This window comes from Podarcis muralis, chromosome 2 (genome assembly GCF_964188315.1).
Source record: "Podarcis muralis chromosome 2, rPodMur119.hap1.1, whole genome shotgun sequence".
NCBI lineage: Eukaryota > Metazoa > Chordata > Lepidosauria > Squamata > Lacertidae > Podarcis > Podarcis muralis.
Window position 1 is genome coordinate 81,438,215 of NC_135656.1, and position 22,527 is coordinate 81,460,741.

Consider the following 22,527-nt stretch of genomic DNA (forward strand, 5'->3'; position numbering starts at 1 on the left):
GTCCAGTGCTTTTGCATGTGATGTACTCAACAACACTCTTTTCTGACACTCTTAGGCTGTCACACACATTTCTTACTTTGGCACGTTATATAAACACTGATTTCAATTAAGTCAAGAATCTAAAAACATTTCAGACTATTCATCTTTTCTCTCTCTCTCTCCCTGAAGACATGACAAATTATTAATTACAGTGATTGTTGTTCCTTGTTTTCAAAACCTTTTGCACACTGGAGGGGAAAAATTGCCAGCAATTTTGTGTTTTCCTGTTTCATCTTACAAATTCATTTTTATTTTAGCTCAAATCCTCTGAAGGATTAACAGTGACTGTTTTTCATTCTGCTTCTCATAACTGCTCAAAACCCTTCCTTGTTTTCATGTGCTTCTGGTAACACCACAGTAAAAAACAACACTGCAACATTAAAGACTTGGACACAGATGAGGACTAAACAGAGCCCACAGAAGGATGAGGCATAGGTCTCAACGTTTGTTCATTGGTTTTGTTTGTGCATCAATTCTTGTGCTCACAAAATGAACACTTCTTCCCTTAAGTACCTTTGCATTTTAAAAAATAACTTACAGTCCTTTCACTGAGTTCTGCCACCTCCATTCTGTCACAGGGGGATCCTAGGGCATTTTCTATTGCCCTAATCGGTAAGAGACTTCCAATTATGTTTCTGGCTAGCTGTGCCCCAGGACAAACATGTCAACCATGCTCCCTAGATGATGCAGGATTGGTGCAATTCTGAAAGGAACTGTGGATATGTGCACCTAGGGCTCCCTGTAGAGGGATGTGAACCCTAACTGACCAGCTGGGAGGGAGCAATACATATACAGGTATTGTGTGTTGCAGGGTGTGTGGCTGGCACACTGGCAGTTCTATGATTTTTAGTAAATAGTAAATAGCAGCCACCAGGGTTGATCTGGATTGAGGTGGTGGTGGTGATGATGATGATGATGATGATGGGGAGGAGGGGATGGAAGCCCTTTCTTGTGACTACTATTAACAGAACAAAATATAATCATTGCCAGTTTTGTGTTCATTGTCATGCCAACTTAAGGACAAGGCCTTTTCTACAGTGGCATCAAAACTAAGGAACCATACTCTGGAGGAAAACTGTTTCATCCCTTTGACATTGACTTTCCACTAACAGGCAAAAAGACTGGATTGTTGTGAATCCAAAGCCACTTGAGTGGTAGAGGGGATTCCTATATTTAGCTCTTTGTCTGACTCTCAGCTCCCTCTGCTGGCTTTAGTTTTTTTGCTTATTTTTATAGTTTCCCGTTTTCAACTTTTAGGTTTTTTAAAAAATCACTAGCCATATTGAAGAACCTTTGGCATAAAAGGGAGAATACTAAAAGTAAAGAAAAAATAAGACACACAAATCTTTGACCATTTTATTCTCCTCTTAATAAGGTAAAGGTACCCCTGCCAGTACGGGCCAGTCTTGACAGACTCTAGGGTTGTGCGCCCATCTCACTTAAGAGGCCGGGAACCAGCGCTGTCCGCAGACACTTCCGGGTCACATGGCCAGCGTGACGAAGCTGCATCTGGCGAGCCAGCGCAGCACACAGAACGCCGTTTACCTTCCCGCCGGTAAGCGGTCCCTATTTATCTACTTGCACCCGGGGGTGCTTTCGAACTGCTAGGTTGGCAGGCGCTGGCACCTAACGACGGGAGCGCACCCCGCCGTGGGGATTCGAACCGCCGACCATGCGATCGGCAAGTCCTAGGCGCTGAGGTTTTACCCACAGTGCCACCCGTGTCCCCTCTTAATAGGAACACATAATTTCTTTTCCCCCCATTTTAAACCTCTCTCTGGGTTATCTGTGGTGGTAGTGGCAACAACAGAACTCCTGTGTTAGTCTGGCCACTATTTTATTTTCCATACAGTGTCCAGACATAACATTATTGCAGGGCATTGTAGAGTAAATGACAGATGCGGAGAAAATAGCAACCTACTGGGACATTGTGGGGAAATCAAAATGGTGGCTTTGGCACCAGCATGGAAACCCATCTGTTGCACTGACCAGAAGATTCAGATGGGACCCCAATCCAGTGCTTAGGAAAATCGCTACCTTGAGCTGAAGTGGTTTGGAGGCCTGGGGGGAAATGAAGGTTGTTTCCCCCTCATTCAGTTTTGGGATATTAAAAAAATGTCTATCACTTTCTTCCCTTTTGTTGTAAGTAGCCAAAATTTGCAAACACAGTAATTTATAAAGCCTGCCAAATTACAGGCAGACAGGGCAATATCTGTGTGTGCTGGGGGCCTCCCAAAAACATTTTTTTAAAAGGAATCCTCTATAACATTTTTATTTTTTTACGATAAAAGTTGACGAAAGTTGCTGTTTTTAAGGGCGTGTATACAATACAATATAACAAATAAACAATATAATCAAAGCAAAATAAAACCTAAAACCAATAAAACAGCAGTATAAAACATATAAAAGCAAATAAAACGAAAATTCAGGGGATTCAAGTACATAAAACAGGGTCAAATTTTATTGGTCAGGGAAAGCCTGGGCAAAAAGATAAAGTCTTTATAAGACATCTGAAGCAACTGATAGTTGCTGCTTCACATATGGCAGAGAGAAGGGCATTCCATGGCATGGCTCTTTTCAAGGCAACACCCTATGATATTCTGCAGGGTGTGGTGGCACAGGTAGAGTTCTGGTGTTGCTGCTCCCTCACTGTGTCCCTGGCAGAGCTGGTGGCTTTTAAATGTAAAAAAAGGGAGATGCAAAGGTAAAAAGTCACATACAGGATTTAAGCCCTTTCACCTCCCCTAAAGTCTGAGTGATTCATACTACTACCTTCTTCCTATTGTGAGATTTGTCAGAAATGAGTGAAATAATTTTTTTAAAGCCTATTTTTTAAACTGAAAGGAAGACCCTTAAAATATAATGAGTATAAGCATCAGGATAAAAGAAAATGGAGTGGGGGAGATGAATTGGAGTATGGCACTTATTTTCTTTCTTTTTATCTTTGTCTGTTTGCCAGAAAAGTAATGGTAGTAGACTGAGTCAAGGGTGTCCCTTGCTCAAATTCCTATCTTTCTCCTGCTTTCATCTGCAAACCACAAACCCAAGAGTGTGCCAAACCAGACAAGATAGAAATAAGATGGGGATATCTCAAGGTTTCTGCTTGCTTGCTTGTAAAAATATCAAAGTAGCCCCAACCTGGATCAGAATCAAAATGCTAGGAAAGGGGTGTGTGTGTGTGTGTGTGTGTGTGTGTGTGTGTGTCACAATCTGAATTGTCACACCTGAATTTTTCCTTCAGGGGCAAATGGTATATTCAGATATGGAAAATGGTTCTGCCTTAAAAGGAGATACAAGTTAATTCTAACATTGTTCTACCATCTAGTAACATACATTGCTATGAAACCTAGGTGTCTTTTTAATTCTGTTTCAAGTATCCACACATTCCACGTTAAACTGCAATGCTTAATTTAATATCAGCATGGCAATTGTGTGGGTATTAAACAACAGATTATATCACCTGAGGGACATAGAAATAGAATTCAGAACGCGCTATGATGACTTTGAAGGATGGTTGCATTTTTCATATGAGTCAGAAAAGCAAAAGCAAAGAATCTCAACCACATATGAAATGAACTAATGCAGACGCTATGTTGAACACACTGCCTGCGGCACTCGTTCCCCGTCAGGATGAAAAAGATGTCCACACCACTGTCATGGTCCACAGGCTACAAGCGTTCCCAATGTAGCTGATTACTCAAAGCTTTCTGACAGCAGAAGGTCAGCAACTGTGGATCACTGGATGTCTGAGGGGCAATAATTTTGCATTTTAATGACCTAACTGCCAAAACTTTATCAAGGAAACAGCAAAGCCGGAGAACCAAGGGACAAGATGGAAAATATATCCAGACATCTTTCTTTGCTTAACTGCTGGTGAGAATGGAACAAATAATACCACTCCAAATTCCACTGACTTGTAAAAATTGTGGGTTCCCCCAACCAACTGAAAAATATTAATTTTTCTGCTACAGTGAGGTTGACCACATCCACACATGGAATCAGCCATCTGATTATTTGGATACTTTGTGACTGCCTACTGAAACTGCAGTTCTTTCTATGCCCTTTTCATATGTGCATACTAAATACATAGAGGTGGAAGCAGGATGGCACCCACAAGCCTCACCCCAACCTGCATGTCTTCAGTGGAAATGGGGGTCTATATTAGGGTTACCAGATGTCCCCGTTTCCTGGGGACAGTCCCCGGATTTGTGAATAAGTCCCCCAACAAATTCCATCCCCGGAATGTCCCCAGATTTCATCCAATGTCCCCAGGAAACGCAGCAGCCTTGAGCAGTTGGCTGTGACAGGCTTCAGGAGCTGCTCGGAAGTCCCCATATGATGGTGGTGCAGGGGCTCTAAGATGCAGCTTCCGGGCTGCCTCCACCTTCCCGGACCCCAGCAACTAAGCTGTGAAGGGAGGCTTCCCGCTGCCTATCAGAGCTTGCATGCAAGCAGGAGGGGCAGGGATCTCTCAGTTAGGCAGTGTGAAGCTTCCCTTCCCAGCTGAGGGATATCCCCCCCCCCGCTTGCACACAAGTAGGAATGGGATCGGGGCTGCTGTGAAAGGCAGTGTGAAGCCTCCCTTCCCAGCTGGGGGTTCACTGCCCCCTCCTGCTTGCATGCAAGTAGGAATGGGATTGGGGCTGCTCCAATGGGAAGGGAGCATCACACTACCCAAGCCTCGTCGCCGCCACTCTCGGCCCTCCTTCTCCATGCCTGACCCACCGCGCTCCGCTTCCCCACCACCACCGAAGAACCAACAACTCAGGGGCTGCCCAGGCTCATGGAGAAAGGAGATAGAAGTCTCGGAGGAAGGGGAAACATGGTGATTGAGGTCAAGGCAGCGCCACACCTCTGCCACCGCCATTGCTGCAGCATCAATGTCCCAAATGTGTGGCAATTAATTAATTAATTAAAGTGTCCCCGGATTCATTGAAAAAAAATGTGATAACCTTAGTATATATGCATCCAAATGTATGGGTGGGAGTCCTCTACGAGAATGGAAATGATGTGCGATCAGGGCTCCTGATCATGGAGGAACTTAAAGGCACACAGTTATATGTGTCTAGAAGCCTATTTCATACTTCCACTGAATGTCTAGAGTTCAAGAGTGGAGTCAGCAGGCATGGCCCTGCTGCCCTTTCTGTCCATTCAGTATCCATTTTGGGGCAACAAGTGAATACAGATCCTATTTCCCAAATAATGACAAGCCAGGGATTTGCACCAAACTCAACTTCTTGCCAACTCAGTGCTGCGTGGAAAAGAAAAGAAAAGAATTATGCTTCAGTCTTTCCTTTGAATGATTGCTTGCTCCAACAGAAAGAGGAACTGAACTGGGCCACTGGGGAGAGAATCTGAAAAGGGGATTTTACTACAAGAAAAATAACCCTTGCTGCTCCTCCTTTCTGCCAGTAACAACTTTCTTCTGAACAACAGGAATGGAACAAGTGAGTGAGAAGATGCTGAGGAGGAGAACAGCAGCAGCAGCTGCCACCACCACTGAAATTTGCTCACCTCACCCACTCACCCTCTGGATGGCTCTAGAGATCAGGTCCGTCTTCCCTCCTCAGTGCTCATGCAGTTACCTGTTCGCATCCTTGTTTCTAAGCTGATTCCAACATATAGGAAACCAGGAGCACATGGATCCAGAAGATAGCACAGAATCTTCATTTTTAGTAACATGAACCTTCAGTTTTGACATATCAGGAAATACTTGATGATTTAGCAGAACACATTCATATCAAATGTAGACAACCAGTTCATCAGCATAGTGCAGCATCCACCACTCTGATCCAGGTGGACCAGTATTTTTGTCAGGTGCTTCTCCTTCATGAAAGCCAAACAGCATGACAAGAGCAATTATTTCTGCTTACCTATCTCTATGAGCTAGTTTTCTGCATTTTCTCATCAACTACTACCAAACCAAGGGTGGAGAACCTTTGGCTCATCAGATACCGCTGGACTAAAACTCCTATCATCACTGGTCATTGGTCATACTTGCTAGGGCTGATGGGAACTGCAGTTCAACAACATCCAAAGGGGCAAAAAGTTCCCCACACCTGTACTAGACCAGACTGGAGTAAAAAAAATTTTTTTTAACCTATCTTCATTAATAGTCCCAGGGATATAAATGCTTCTGCAATCACGACTACTTTTAAAAACAAACAAACATTTAGTCCCTTTACTGAACTACTAATACGTATGACACTAGCTAATATGTAACACAAAGATCATAGACTGGATGAGCAAGAGTGATTTTTTTAAAAAATCCTAATTGAAGCCTGGTATCAGGAAACAGGATTTAGTACTGACAAAGATTGCTAAAACATTTAAAATACACATGTGTTTTATTTAAATGGTGCTGGATTTCTGGGCATGCTTTCCAAATTCCTTTAGTATGCTTCACAATTAGAATCAGATTTGGCACATTTCTGTAACAATGCTGGATAAAAAATTAAACAACAACTCATATGTATATACCATAACTATAAATGAATACGGGGCTTGCTATAAACTTGGGATGGCTATGGAAAGTTACTACCTCAAGTGAAAAAGTGTGAATTTTTAAAATGCCGTTTGATTATAAGCAACCCATGTCAGATGGAGCTAATGTCGACCCACTCTATTGAAGAGCCTGTTTAAGCAATATTTATTTCATTAACAGTTTGCTAAGTATTTCTGGAGAATTAAACCATATTTCATTTGTTCCTAAAATAACATGCTCATTAACAACAGACCAGAACAAAAGCAATCCTATGGGGAGGGTGAGGAGAGTTCGTGAGAAGGAATCACTAGTTGTTGAAGTGCCGCCAGACTTACTCCAGCCAGCACAGAAAGTAGGTGCACGTCTTCTTTCCTTCCTTTCATTCCTACACCCTGTTTTGCTTTTTAATTCGCCCCCTCCCATTATTTCAATTGGGAGGTGGGGGACAGCCATCGTCACCAGGGTTGGTGTATTTATTTTTTCCTTGTGTATGTTTGGGGAATGGGCAAGATCTGGATCCTGCACATCTATGGTGTCCCTTGATGTATCCTTTACTAGGTATGGAAGGATCTACCAATCTTGGTTCTCTCAGTTTTTCAGTTTTCCAGTTCTCCGAATTTTGAGAATTGAACAAAATTGTCAGGAAAATTCCGTCAGCATTTCAGTATGAATTTCTTCCAACGAACACATTTTTATACGCAATTTTAACTAATGTACACATTTTGCAAGCAATTTTGAATGCTGCTTTTACTAATATATCCCTTTTTATGCACACTTTCAATCTATTTTTGTAAACATTGTTTGGAAAACAGAATCACAAAATTCAGATAAGCATGAATTTCAAAGGCTAGTTGTTCACACAATGCTTTGGAAAGTCTCCACTTCTACTTTGACACACCCCTTTTCTTCTACTGCCATTGGAGGTAAAGTTTTCCACTGCCATCCCAAGGAGGTCTTCAATAATGGAGGTTTTCTCTACAGCCACCAACCCAGACAGCTTCAGATTTCCTCCTAAGTCATTCAACAGCTTTGTTGAATAATAGGGATCCTGCTTTCTGAAAGTGTCCATGCCTTGAACCTGAGTTTCCCCACCCATTATTTTTTTTTACTAACCCATAGCAAATCTGAACAGAAAGTTGGCAGGTAATTCCCTAACACTTTCTCACAATGTAAAACCCCAACTTTTAAATTCAAACTGTTGTTTTTTCTATAATAAAAATGTTGACACACATGCGCACACTTAGGAAAAGGGCAGAGAAGTACATAGTAGGGAAATCAACCAGGGGATAGATATGATCCCAATCTGTCCATGCAAGTTATACAGCACCCAAACCCTGTTCAGCAATGTGTGGTAGGGCATAGTGATGGGAAAGGAAAACAGTCACAGTGGAAGAAGTGCAAACACACCCATGGTAACTCAGGTCTGCTCAGGTCAGGCCCCTACTCTTGACGACCCTACCATTAGGTAGAGGCAGCTGCTTCACGGGGTAGGTGCTAGAGGGTGGCAAGCATGGAACAGTGTAGGACAGAGCTGTTTGTGCCAGATGACCTATGCTGAGCCCACTAACCAGTTGTCCTCAGGTGTGGTGGAGGCAGGGCTTTTTTCCCAGCCTGAACTCACAGGAACTCAGTTCTGGCACCTCTCAGGTGGGTGCCATTGTCATTATTAGAGAACAAGGGAGGTGTTCGTGGTGAGTTCTGGAACCTCTTTTTGTAGCACTGGGTGGAGGACTCTGTCCCCTTGCCAGTGTTAATGTAAACTGAAGTTGCTAATTCACTTCACTTTTGTATATGGGCACAATCTGGTTCTGTGGCTCAGACAGCAAAATGTTTCAGGCTAGTCTTGCCAGACAGGACCCTTGGATGTCATAATGTATGTGTCTTGCACTACAACACACCTCTGTCTTCCATCCCCTCACACTTCCCACTGCGGCAGGAAGGTAAATGGTGTTTCCGTGCGCTCTGGCTTCCGTCACGGTGTTCCATTGCTCCAGAAGTGGTTTAGTCATGCTGGCCACATGACCCAGAAAGCTGTCTGTGGACAAACACCGGCTCCTTCGGCCTGAAAGTGAGAGAATCGCCACAACTCCATAGTTGCCTTTGACTGGACTTAACCGTCCAGGGGTCCTTTACTTTTACCTTCCATCCACACACACTCAAAGATTCAAACAGGTGAAGATGGCTGACATTGTTAGGATGTAACATTTCACCTTTGTGCTTGTCCAAAGTACCTTACTGTAAGGACAAGCTAAAATAATATATTCACTGTACAGGAAATACTCTTCCTTAAGTCATTGAATGAAACCCTTTCGCATACAATTTTATCTGTCATTGTGTGCTTAACCCGTTTTGAATCTGGTACTCACTTATCCTATAGCTTCTCAGAATTTTAAGTACAGGCACATAATGAAATGTGTAGCTTACTTCCATTGGATAGACAAAAAAATTAATGATGATCAGTAAATAAGAAATTATAAATATTCTGTTCCTATAATTCAAAGATATAAAGCTGAATCAAAAATAAAGAAATAGAAGGGTAAAAATCAGACAGGTATTTTAGTGCTCGAGAATAAAACACAAGTAGATAGGTTTCAAAATGTCAATAATTCATTGTTTAAGTACAGCATGTAAATTCTCATGAGACAGCTAAAATATACTTTTTGCAAGATTTACAGCAGATAAAGCTTGGCGATATTTTAGCAAGTGTGGCTAGAATTCTGACACTTTTCAAATTAATGGGAAATTTACTTTTTATTTAGTGGGATAAGGATTTAATGAATAAGTTATGCCTTCACCATTTACTGCTGTTCTAAGCAGGTGGTTTTGGATTGTAAAGTGCTATATTAACTGTGAACTAAAACAATAATAGCAATTCTTAAACACCAATATTTCAATACCACATTGCAAAAACAGTACAATGTGCAAAATTGCAATCCTTTAACATTAATCATTCATTGGAGACTATCTGGCAACAGAAGGGCAGGGCATTTTCAGAAATCCCTTCTCCTTCCTGCAGTGTCCCATACCTCCTTTAAATCTGCTCCAGATCCTCTAGAACAGATTAAGGGGGTGTGGTACTGCAGAAAGGTGGAAAGGATTGCAGAAAACTGTTTTTCCCCATTTCACTGATGGATTCCCTTCTGTCACTGGACAGCCACCATTGGCTACCATGCTCTTACTTTATTTGTTTCTTTGTTTAAAACATTTTTTTAAATGCCCTTAGAAGTTTATTGTAAGGACAATGAACTCAACAAATTACTTGCACATCATAAAAAGAACAGGCAAAAATACAAATGATCCAATTTGGACTGGGTTGGAACATGTCTTACCTACACAAGAATTTGTGAATTTTAGTATTTTAAAATCTTATTTAAATCTAATAATCTAGATTATCTCAACTGTTTAAATCTCCCAGATATGGACAAGATAGATCAAAGGAAGCTAAACAAGTTAATAATGGAAAAGAGGTTTGCAAGTAATAACCTAAAAACAAACAAGATTGTGTGTTCAAATGGAGGGATAAGGATGTATATCTTTGTTGATATTTTAGCCAAAACCACTCAAAAAATTGTTAATGATATTACTATAGATCAAAAGATACAAACTTCCTCGTTAGATTCTAATTATAATTTTATTCTTAATGAAGGAATAAACATGATATGTGTATTGGTAACATTTTTCAGGCTGGTATCATTGTTAAATGATGTCTATAAACTCTAATTCTAGCTTATAGGCATACTCAACATTATGGGTGATATCCAACATTAGCCATAGAGTAGACCCACTGAAATCAATGGACAAGTTATCTGACTATAGATTTCAATGGGTTTGCTCTGAGTATGACTAATTTCGGAGATCAGTCTATATAGTATGTGAACCTGACCCAACAGGGTTTATCTGGAATAAGCAAATGAAAGAAAATATTACAAATATTATTCATGTAGTCAATGAGGTTAGCAGTTGCAAATAATTTCCTTTAGTGTTTCTTATTACCCAAAAAGCTTTTGATAATACTGAGTAGCTCTTTCTTTTTAAAGTACTAGACATCTTTAATGTTGATATGAACTAAAAAATAATAATGATTCAGAGTGTTTACATGAGGTATCAACCAAGCAATTGCTTTAATTTTATATGGTCAAAGGATATGGGATGACATTTCATCCCACTTTCACAATGGAAATCTTGCACAACAAATCTTCCTGTTTCTCATTACTGCCTGCAGCTTCCCTCCTCATGTGCTCCCAAAATCTGCTTTAGATGGTACCTAAAGCCTTCAGAGCATATTTAGGAAGTACATAAGAGGCTGCAGGGGAAACTCTGTGTTAACACACAGAGAAAGAAACAACACTTCTACAATCTTTAAGAGATTATTTTCACTTCAGAATTTTTTGCTGCTTCAGAATTATTTCATGTTCTGTTTTAACCAGAAAAAGTTAGCAAGTGCTAGCAATGAAGTCGACCGCTGGTGCTCTTTCATTATTATTACTTTTAAATATCATTAGATGTCATGGACTGGTTGGACGCAGAGGAATGGTGAGAGGAACCAGCTGGGGAAGCACCAAGGGAAGAATACTCAGAGCCTGGGGAGTGGTGGTAGGACAATGATGAATGGTCAGAGGAAGAAGGCGAAGAAGACTGGCAAAAGGCGGTGTGGGAAGCTGAAGAGGTAACAGGACTCAATAAGCTGGGAGAGGCAAAGAATCAGAGGCAGGAGCTGGAGCTGGAGCAGGAGGGTGGGAGGAGAGAGGCCAAGAGGCAGAGACGAGTCAGGCTGGTGAACAATCACGGATGTCTCCCCCTCCTGCTGCAATAAGCTCCCCTCTCTCCTTGCCTCCCAGAACCAGAAGAGGCATGAAGAGAGCAGATGAGAGGTTGGTTGCATGCAGGCGCAATCTCCAATTGCTTGGGAAAAACACTGGAGAGGAAGCGACTTAGATGGCTGTGCGGAGGTGGGGATTTTCAGTTTCAGCAACTGTTCCATGGGACTCAAGACCTATCATTAGGCCTGACAGTCCACCAAGTATGCGCAGATTGTGTTTTTGCTAATAAAGAGTTAATTCCAACTTCAATGCTGTGATTTATTGCCAGTTTCCTCCCGACATTATATGACCTGCCTTAATAGACAGGTAAAACCAGCCTCATCCAAATATTGTTATAAAATAGAATGGTTTGTCAAGCTGAATTTGATGTAGAACCTTTGCTATTGTTTCGCAGTTCTAAATATATTTAATGATTCACATATATGAATGATAATGCTTCAGTGCCTTATATTGCACTATATTTTCCTGCATTACTTACTACATTTTACCTTCGGGATTCTATATTAAAAAAAGTATATAGTTGCACACACAACCACTTTAAAATATTAGTTTTCCCCCATATAGTGTTTTCTCCATGCAGCATCCAAAAAAGGAGAAAAAAATATTTTACTGAACAATCTCTCTATATAGGATGAATGAGGTTAAAAAAGAAAACCCAAAGTTTAGTAACTTATTTAGGATGCTTGCTTAGAATATTTGTACAATGTATTTCTGTGTGATAGGGTTTTTCCAAAAGATTCTGCCTGTTATACATTCTGTCCCACTCCACTTCAAAGAACTCTCATTGAAGAAAAAGATCATTATCCTTTCCAATAAAACTTCTGCTAAACAAGTAATTTTCAGTTTAGGAGCAGGTGACACTAAGATATCTCCCAAGGGCAGTGTATTTAGTCTTTATACATAACCAAACAAAACAGTTACGATGAAAGCCGGATGTTCTTCAGCCCTTGGATATAATGAAAACGTCAGCATTGTATGGAGTTTTGGAACTAGCAGTTTTACTAGAACCATTTAACATTTATCATCACCTTCTACAAGTGAGTTCTCAGCAACAAGAAAAGTTACATAAAGCAAACCATTCCTTCCTTTACTGTGCCTTCATGAGGAGGCAGATCTGTTTTTAATTCATTTGCATCTCTTTTTTTGGTGAAAACCGCCTGTATAATGAATTTTCTTGCTGTATGAAGGAAATGAAGACAAAAGACTGGTGAGAAGCTCTTGCTGTGTGGTAGCTTTGTCTGCTCATTGTTATTTGTCCTGCTTTTCCCATTTCTTCTCTCTCACTTTCCTCCTTTTGCCATAGTCTCATAGTTTCTTTTCCCCACTCCTGTCAAGTGAATGTTCTCTTGTTCCGTTCCCATTGCTCCTCCATCTTATGTGTCATATTGTCCCCACACCTCCATAGACCTGTTCAGTAAGTCATTGAGGGTGCAAATGGATTTCTGAATTGGGACTGTGTCCCCTGGCTCTACTCTCAAGCTCTAGGATTGTGAAAGAGCAGACCTACAGTATTCAAGGCTCCAACACATGTAGGTTCCCCTTGCATGACCCCTGCACAGTAAAAATGGAAGCTGCAAATCACACAAATAATTACAAATATCAGCCTCTAAGTGAGGACGGGAGAAAGGGCTTTCTCAGTCATCATGGAACTCCTTTCCACTTCAATCACTTTGAAGGGAAAATGACTCAGTGCTGAATCTGATTCTGTGCTGAATTTGATGGCACAATTGATTTAGGTCGGTTGGAGGTCTAAGGAGCAGCATAAAACTACACCTTGTGGAATCAGTTTCAGTTGTTGCAGCCTCAGGATATAGGCAGGATGCTTGCAGTGATGGGGCCAACAATATGTCCTCTTCATCCCTGCCCATTATGGCTGATAAAATATAGTAGGAGGGGATTGATTGGATGGGTCTAGGGAGTTCCTCGCTTCAGGAGGAGTTTTGCCCTATGCCTTGAAAGAGGTGGTGGTACAGCCTCTCTTGAAATGGTTTTCTCTATATGCGGAGGTTTTCGAAAACTACCATACAGACTCTAATATTCATTTCCTGGGCAATGTGATCAAAAGGGTTATGACCAACTAGCTGTAAAAAAAAGTGCTGTGGGTGGGTGGTTCCCATGTCTAGAGATTAGTTCTGGGAGGGGATGCACTCCCCATGAAGGAAGACTTTCATCTTTGGGAGTTATCCTGAATTCCAATGTGCCACTGGAGTCTGGAGTTACCTCTTTTGAGGTAATTTGTAAGTGGCCATCCTACCTTGAAGGGGGCCACTTAATGATCTTCCATGGTCCATCCAGTCATATGTTTGTGAATCTGTGAGGCTCCACTCAAAGAAGTAAGTGAGAAAACATTTATCTTTTGGTTGTGCACTACACTAGAAGGTTCCAGTTGTGAGAAGAAGTAAGAACACATCATATCTTGTCTAAAGCTCTGGAGGTTCCTGGAATGGAGCCATACAGAGTCCACGCAGAAGAAGCAAGCCTAGAGAAATACCATAAAAGTTATTTATATAAATGCCTAAGGAACTGCTTAATTTGGAAGGGAGCACATTACTCCAATCACCATATTAACTGACCAACATGATTTACGTTTACTAGTAATGCTAAGGAAAAGTTGGTTCTACAAAGTGGTATGTCTGGATTCTTGAAAGAATGCCAGGGCAAGTGAGATGGACGGTGCAAAGAAATTTCCATAAAAAAAAATACGCTGATGTTCCTATTCATTGCACTTTCAGGACTCTAAAAACAATGATATTAGAATACAAGAATGAGGCCTCATCAGGCTAGCTGCACGTTTTGAATATTCTATAAGACAATAGAATGATTCTTAGTTAAAACAGATGGAAAAATGGTTTTGGAACAGAGCTATAGAATATATGTTAATTCATTTAGTGGGACTCCTGCTCTTCCTCATGCATTTTGTTTCTTCATGCTGGCTTTGATTGAGAATGTTAATATGCTGAATGGATTGCTATACAAGAAGACAGATTTCCACAAGCCCTTTTGCAAAACATTATTTCCAGAAGTGTAGCTTTTTGTCATTAAGTGTATTTAAATTTTGTGTGCCTACATAATGAATTCATGAATGTATAATTCACTTCCTTTACTCTAATCAGTCATTATTTTGGAATCCTGCCTGCATGAGAAAAAACAGATCTGCACAGAGATTTACCAGTATACCACTTAATTAGAATACAAAATGCAAAACTGGTGGTGAGGCATCCTGACATCTTAATATCTGCTTGAAATCTGCATCTGGGGATTTAGTTAGGTTAGATCCAATGTATAGTCAAACAAGAGCTACAAAAATAGGTAACTGAAGGTGAATGGTTACTTATGAACACAGCTCCATTAAAGGGAGCACCATGGGTTGGATCCAGACCTGCCAGGAAGGAAGCTTTGCTGCTGGTGGAGGAAGGTGTTTTTAGCTAATTCCTCTTTTCTCTTGTGGTTCTTTGTGCCTCCACAAAACTTGCTTCAGAGGCTTGGGAGATCCTTCAGAAGTGTGGGAGTTTGCTTGGAGGCAGTGGCAGAGGGAAGATGGAGTTGGTGAAATTGCTATTCTCCCATCCTCCAACCAGTGTCCCTTATGAGAAGGGAAGGAATTGTCAACATGTGGTGATTAATCTGTGATTGTTCATTCACACTTTGTTTGTTTGTTTGTTTGTTTGTAGCACTGTATCCCACTCTTCAGTCAAAATGTCTCCCAGAGAAGATTACATACAATAAATTAAAGGCCGACCCTACTTGGCAGGCTTAGAATCTAATAAACATGACACACGAGGGACAAGAGACATGCAACTCATGTGAACAGGCTCTGAATCTCTAGCAACTCAGCTAATTAGACTGAAAGCCTGCCACACACAGTGAGGCCAAATGAGATGCGCTTTTAAAAATGTTATAGAATGGCTGACCACCTTACTTTCTCTCATTCTTTGAAATTAAATGTTGGAAATATATATTTAATGTTTGACCTGACATTTCTAGAATTTCTTTTTTGTGAAATAACAATTGACAGCTGCTTGATTACATATCCAAGATACATTTCCATCAAAGAAAAGAAAAAGAAAAGAAAAGAAAGGAAAGGAAAGGAAAGTGGTTGCATAGCTGTTGATGAATTAGAAGCACAACATATAGAGCTGGATCTAGACATTTCTAGGTATGTTTCTCCTTAAATATAAAATACAACATTATTAAAAGCAGAAACAAAACAAAAAAACAAAACAAAACAGAAATTTTGCCAATATTAATGGAAATATATCTTCACTGTGTGAAGTTATGGGCAGCTTTCAGTCTAATCAGCTGGATTCATATGTGCATGTCCATTGCTGACTGTAGCAATAAGTGATGACTTTCATGTGTGAATGCACAAACCTCAACTAATCACCACAGGTAGAGCATTCCCAACATCTGGTGTTATGTGAATGTGCAGCATTTTCTGATGGTGACAGTTCACACATCTGATTGAGAGTCCACCATTCTTGATTTAATGACAGATATTTAGGGGATGAAAGTGCACGTCCGAAGTAGCTAAATATCCATTTGGAAATAGACGATTCCCACTGTCTGGAGAAACGTGTGTGTCTTAATCACCCCAGTCTTATTGGCTTAGGTGGACGTGGCTAGACCACCCACTATTTTACGTGCTTGCATAATGCATGTTTATGAATATACACAACCCTAGCCACACAGCTCTAAATTCTTTATTGAAAAAGTATAAAACTATATAAAACCCAGGTACCTGTTTAATGCTAGCCATGTGAACATATTGCCTTCTAAATATGTGATGAAATAGTGCTTTGCCTTCAATCAGCATAATTACAAACATGCGTAAGGGTACACATATGAAATCACTATCGACCTAGAAACACATATGAAATCACTATCGACCTAGGAACAAAATGTTTTGCTGCTCTTAGGTAGCTTTCTAGGAAAATTATTTCAAGGGGAGTTTTGTGATGGCTAATCTTTCTGTTCTTCGCTAATTCATTGGGGGCAGGGGGACTCTTTAAGTTATTCTGGTTTTACTTAACACTTAAAAAAAACCCTAACCCCTGCTACTACCACTTAGGAACAAGCCCACCATATTTCCAAGTAAGAAAATTACTTTCAATTCTACTGCTTGTAAACCAGAATGAGGCACCTTAAATGAAGCAAAAGAAGGAAATTAGCCCCAGATACAGCTGAATGCCGGCCATGTGTTTCTGCAGAGGGAATCTACAGCTCTCCTAGAGCTCCCTCATCACCAGATCACTAGACATATAAAATGTGCAAATCAAGACATAATCTGGGAAAGAGTCTGTTGCAATATAGCAGACAGGAATACATCATATTTTTTGGCTTACATACTCCCCCCTCCAAAAGGGCAACATTTGGCCAATGAATAGAATGTTTTAAAAGACCCTACCAGCCCCCAGTTTATAATGAAAGCTTTTCCATGTTTGAGATACTATATTTACTTAGTTCAAATATTTATGGGTGCAATGTATATACAGTATTGAACAAAACAGAAACCAGATTCATTCCTTAATGAGTGTGAAGGAATAGACTACATACAGAACTAAATATACCATAGTGTGAAAGGGGGGGGGGGCGGGAAGCTGCTTGGCTAATACTTTGTTACGCAGCAACCCTAAGAAAATGAAAGTCTTAACAGCTACCGGACTGAAGAACAAAAACCAAATAAATTGGTATTAGTTTTTGTTCATTATCAGATTCCACCCCCCACCCCCAAGACAAAGGTTAGAATGTTCAAAACGTCTCTGAATTTATTCAGCTGTCCTTGTGGTCTCATGTTTCAGAAGTGGCTGCTGTGCTGTCTGTGTTCCCATATGACTGGATTAAAGCTATCTGGCAGGCTGGGTAAAGTTCTTAGGCCAGCACTGCCGTGCTTGTTCAAAACCTCAGTCATCAGCCATTGACAAGCTGCTAAATGCAGGATAACATCTCCATTTTTTTAAGCAGCAGAACCGCAAGGCCAATACATCAGTGAGGGATGTATTCCTCAGAAATACATCTACATGCTACTAATTAGGGGAAGAGGAACATTTGCAGAAGTAAAACAACGACAACAACGACCAACAGTACTGATAATCATCATTGAATCTGATGCATTTATATTTTGTGCTTCCCATGAGGATCACAGAACAATGCCTTTGCCTCACAACAATCCTGTGAGGCAGGTTGCTTGCTTGTCGCAAGGCCATTTTGTCAGTTTCACACCCAAACCCACCATTTTGGGCTGCCTCCCTAGAGTTTATGGTAGCCATATGTCTTTGCCATTTGAGGACTGAAAAAGCTTTGCTTGCCAATAGGAGCTAAAGAATTGGATGGGATTTAGAACACACACCTTGCTTCAAGCTTGCATCAGAAGTATGCCTTATTGTACACAGAGGCGGCTATGATTGCTGGACTTCCAAGCCTACCTGTCCTGTATATTCTGGAATAGCTGTCCAGATGATGGTTTCCCAGGCAGGTAAGTTATATAGGGGGAAATATCTCTCCACCCCCACCTTGAGTGCAACATCTGTTACTGTTTGTGAGTCTATTCAAAATTCATAATGGATTCCATCTGTCTTCTAGTGGAAAAATGAACATGTCAAAATTACATTGCAAATGGTGTCTTTGTAGATCATCTCAGAAGGAAGTATGCACAGAAATGGTGCAAATGCAAGTCTGAGCATGGTCCGTTAGATTTAATCTTGGCACTGTTGAGGACTCTGTATTTAAAAGTATTTCGATTGTCACAATCACAATTAAATTACCACATGTGTTTGTCTATTTCTAATTGCGCATCTCTCTAGAAAGCTTTTCCTGTTCCCAGCATGCATTTCAGCCTACAATCAGAAGTGCATGAAACAAAATGGACAAGAAAACATAAAATACAATGCAAGGTTTTCATGCTACTTCCTGCTTCTGAAATGCATAAAGCCCACGCAAACCCCACAATTTTTGACATCAGAGCACAGGGCTCAGGGACACAATATGACCAATAGGCCTTGGATGCAATGATTGAACATGCCCAGAGACAGAAAAAATAATTATTAAAGAGACATTATTGGCCATCTATGATTGTGTTCAACCTAATAAAAGCTTAGATTTGGTCTCAGGAAATTTAAGCTAGTGTCCTAGTATGAAACAAGAATTTCAGTCAATTCACTTCCACCCACATGCACACATTAGTTACTATTTCCACATACTTTGACTGAGGAAAGAGAGGGTGCTTAAGAAGGTAGCTGGCCCTGCTCTACTCATCAAAACACAGACAATGTTGAAACACATCTTTGTACTGATAGAAACTCAGGAACTATGCCTTGGAATGATATTCTGGGTCTGTCATGAAAAGTGACCCCCTCCTTGACAGGGTCCAGTGAATATCTGAAAAGTGCATGTGAAAACTAACACAAGCTGCAAACTAAAATTAATATTTTGTGAAAAATGCCTTTTAAAGATCCATATTAATACGGGATTGCTAATCATGTATGTAACGTATCCAATTGTAAGTTACCAACAGCTAAACACTATATGTATACTTGGGTTGGTCGCATTGAGTTCAATGGGGCTTGCTCCCAGGTAAATCAGTGTAGGATTTCAATCCTGCTTTGCTTATTTCCCCTGATTCTCACTTGCTACAATTTTCACTTTGTAATTCTCACCCCTTTAATACAACACCATGACTCTTGTTGCAAAGCCTGGGTTTGAAATCCAAACAATAAAAGCGTTCTTATTAAAACATGCACTCCACAGGCATTTTTAAGTCTGGTAGTCCATTTCGGATACATAACCCTGAAACTTTCATCTGCCTGAAAGTGTCCTTCTAAGTATATTAGCAATATCTCAGGTATGGAAATGTTATATAAAATATCAACACATTTACCCTGTCACGCCATCTGTGTGAGCTGCAGTCTCCACAACCAAACCTTTTACACACTGAAATCATTATCTCTCTGAAGTCTGCAGCTGGCATTTAAAACTTATTGATGGCATGGGTATCAGTGGCTCAGTAGGCAGCCCTTTTGCCTGAGGCTCACGAGGTCACAGGTTCACATTCTGCTCAGAGGAAAAGCTGGACATATTCCAGGATTGTGTGTGGGCTGTGCTAGACTCCTAGGGGGCAGTCCTTAAGTCAGTAAGTGAAACCATGTATGCCTTGTAGATATCAAAGCTTTGTGTTCCTAATGGCAGAAGAGAAAGCGGGCAAGGAAGCTACATTCTGTATGCTTAGAGCAAGTGAAAAAATATATAACCAAGTCTTGGATTCTTTCACTAGTAAATGCTACATAACAGTTACTATCACCAATCTGGGGGTTTCTGAGGAAATGACTATAATAATTAAGCACAGGTACACATTCACAAACATCACCTGCGGGCAAAAAATCTGCAAGGGGTGGGATGTGAAGTAGAACACTATGATAAATTTGAATTTAACCTGCTCTGGTGTTAATGCTCTGATGCTTGGTTATCCCAGATGTCTCCCTCCTCATCTTCTTTATAGACAGGTAAAGTTGGATCTCTTGAAGGAACTGGGGATCACACTCTAGGCAAAGGTTGGACAGGTGATCAATGTACAGCATGAGATTTTGCTGTGGCAATGTGCCTCCAACAGTGACTGGATCATCTAGTCAAAAGAAACAAAACCAACATGAAACATTTTGCTTGAGAAAGAGACCAAACAAATCCTATGCATAATGGCAGAAAGTGGCATTTCCAGCAAAGAAGGATTATAAGCATTTAATTGAAAGGGCTGAAATATTTGGAGACAATTTCTTGCATTTGTTAGGACGTAAATGTTGCTACTCAGGAGTTTCGTAACAGAACCCATTATTTTTTTTGAGAGTGATGGTTAGAGGGACCCAATTATTATCAGAACTTCATTGTACGATTGGTGGGAGAGTTAATATTTAGCCACAGAGCTAATTCTGCAACTTACATTGTCCTCCCCCAATGCTGTTATTATTTAACAAACAAAATTTTATTCAAAAAATTTATATATCCCTCGATTGTAAAAAAAAAGTCCTCTACGCAGTTTGCAGAAACTCAAAATAAAACATTAACATTATTGATAAAATCAGTTTAAACCAGTATTTAAAAATATTCAAAAGATTATTAAAATAAACAGTAGATAAAAGGAAATAAAACACACATAACTTCTACATGTCTGAATAGGCTTGCCTATTTTATTTAGCCACAAAGGGGGAAACATACAAGCCCCAATCCAAATTGCCCTCCAACAGCTGATGAAACTGCCATGCAACATATAGCTTAGCCCTGATTTTGTTCTTCAAAATCAGGTTTACTTACTAATAAGGAGAAACTGGTATCAAGCTCCTCTTTCCTCTGTTAGTTTTCTGCTTGCATCACTTTGACTATCACATCGTACTCTAGATCAGTGTGTTGGATCCAGAATTAATCATGCTCAGAATAGGTTCTGACTATCATAAATTCCAATGATTTAAATGAGTCTGCTCTAAGCACCACTAAGATTGGATCCAAACCATCATGTGTAATATTCTGATTTAAAGCCGACTGGATGGAATTCAATCCACTTGCAGAAGCACCAGATCATCTCCTGACTCAAAATACTATTGAATATTATCTTTCATAAGAACATTAACAATGATGGTTTCCTGTTTTTAAATTTTGCTGATTTTGTTAGTATATTCCCCCCCCCCATTAAGCAGCACACACACACACACACACACACACACACACACACAATTAATAAACACAGAGAAAGGATCACTTTCTTCCTGAAGACAGTTCTGACTAGATATGCTGCTATTTGAGATTAATTTTTTAGGCTCCAAGTACACTTAGATGAAAAACCCCTCAAAATATTTATTCCTCGAAGCAAAGTCAGTGGATCTATGAATTAAAACGATCAAATGCTTTCAGACTCATAAAACAAGCACAGAGCAATTTCAAGTTTAGCCCTGGTAAAGGTAAACTGAGCTTCCTTTGTGATGCGAATGTAATGGAAACTTGAAAGCTCAGTAACTGACTTCTCTGTTCATTCTCTGCAAAATTATTTCTGCTCCAGGAATATGCACGATCATAGGTTTGCACTAAGCCATGGTTTGGCTTAATGTTATGTGCGAACTGAACCTATGCGTAAAATCAATAAACATGGGACAAAATTGCTGTGAGGCGATAGGCAAGTTGCTGATTATGCAGAGAATGAACAGAGATTTTAGATTTATATATATATGCACATCACGAATCAGTTCACCATGACACTTGTACCATGATAACCACACACCCCCACACACAGTGGACATATTTGGATAAATGGGAAAAGCATGGCAAAGAAAGAAACCACAGCTTGTTTCAGAAACAATAAAAAGTAATACAGAATTTAGGTTGCAGGCTTATTCAATGGGACTTACTTTGAGTAGACATGCATAGGATTGCACTGCAAACAGATTCAGGTTATAATCCAAAATCTAACAACAATTTCCTCCTGGATTCTGGCTTTAAAAAGTCAGTGTAATTGAGGTTTCTACAGCTTTAGTGTGTCAAAGAGCCATTTGATACACCAAATATGCTCCATAGAAGGTTTAAAAAGGAGGCTGCATTCCAGAACTTTGATACAAAATAGAAAAGGCTACACAGTAAAACAAATGCACTTCACTACATAACAAGAACACATTTCATAAAGGAGCAGAGCATGTCCTCTTAACCTGTGACAACAAATTTGTTTATTTAGTTTTCTTCTTAGTAAGAAAGCAATTGGTTTTTTCACCCAATAAAAATATCCTTATGCATTTATAAACACTACTGGTAATTATGTAATTACCCAGCCCAATCATGTTAAATTGCTGTCAGTTAGGTTCCCACCACTGATTACCCATGTAGTGCACTAAATCTAAATGAAGCCTTTGCTAAAGTGCACTTAGTGATTTACAAAGGTGTCTCTATGGTTCTAAAAACCATAACAGCACTATATTATTTGCTATAATCACTCAGTGTCCAAGGTCAAGGATAGATCTCACTGAATTTCTTGTATAAAAATGGAAAGAAACACAGAATTAAACACATGGCTTATTTTTGTGTTCCTCATCATGACTTCTGCATCTAATGGTAACCTTTCACCTCCACACATTTAAAATGCTATAATTATGTAATTAAAACCAATTATGTAATTTTACCCTATGGATTCTTATCCTACAGGATCCAAATCAATTATTT

The 22,527-nt window shown here is 40.0% G+C and overlaps 1 protein-coding gene across 7 annotated transcripts in view; it reads right to left on the reverse strand.

The window, feature by feature from the left end:
* ERC2 (ELKS/RAB6-interacting/CAST family member 2) overlaps positions 1-22,527 on the reverse strand; it is a 514,390-nt gene that overhangs the window by 52,576 nt on the left and 439,287 nt on the right. For all 7 annotated transcript variants that reach the window (XM_077924934.1, XM_077924929.1, XM_077924927.1 and 4 more), the window contains one exon: positions 19,769-19,957. In XM_077924934.1, coding sequence (XP_077781060.1) covers positions 19,877-19,957 — 81 coding nt within the window. In that variant the 3' untranslated portion in view covers positions 19,769-19,876. The remainder of the gene's footprint in view (positions 1-19,768; positions 19,958-22,527) is intronic.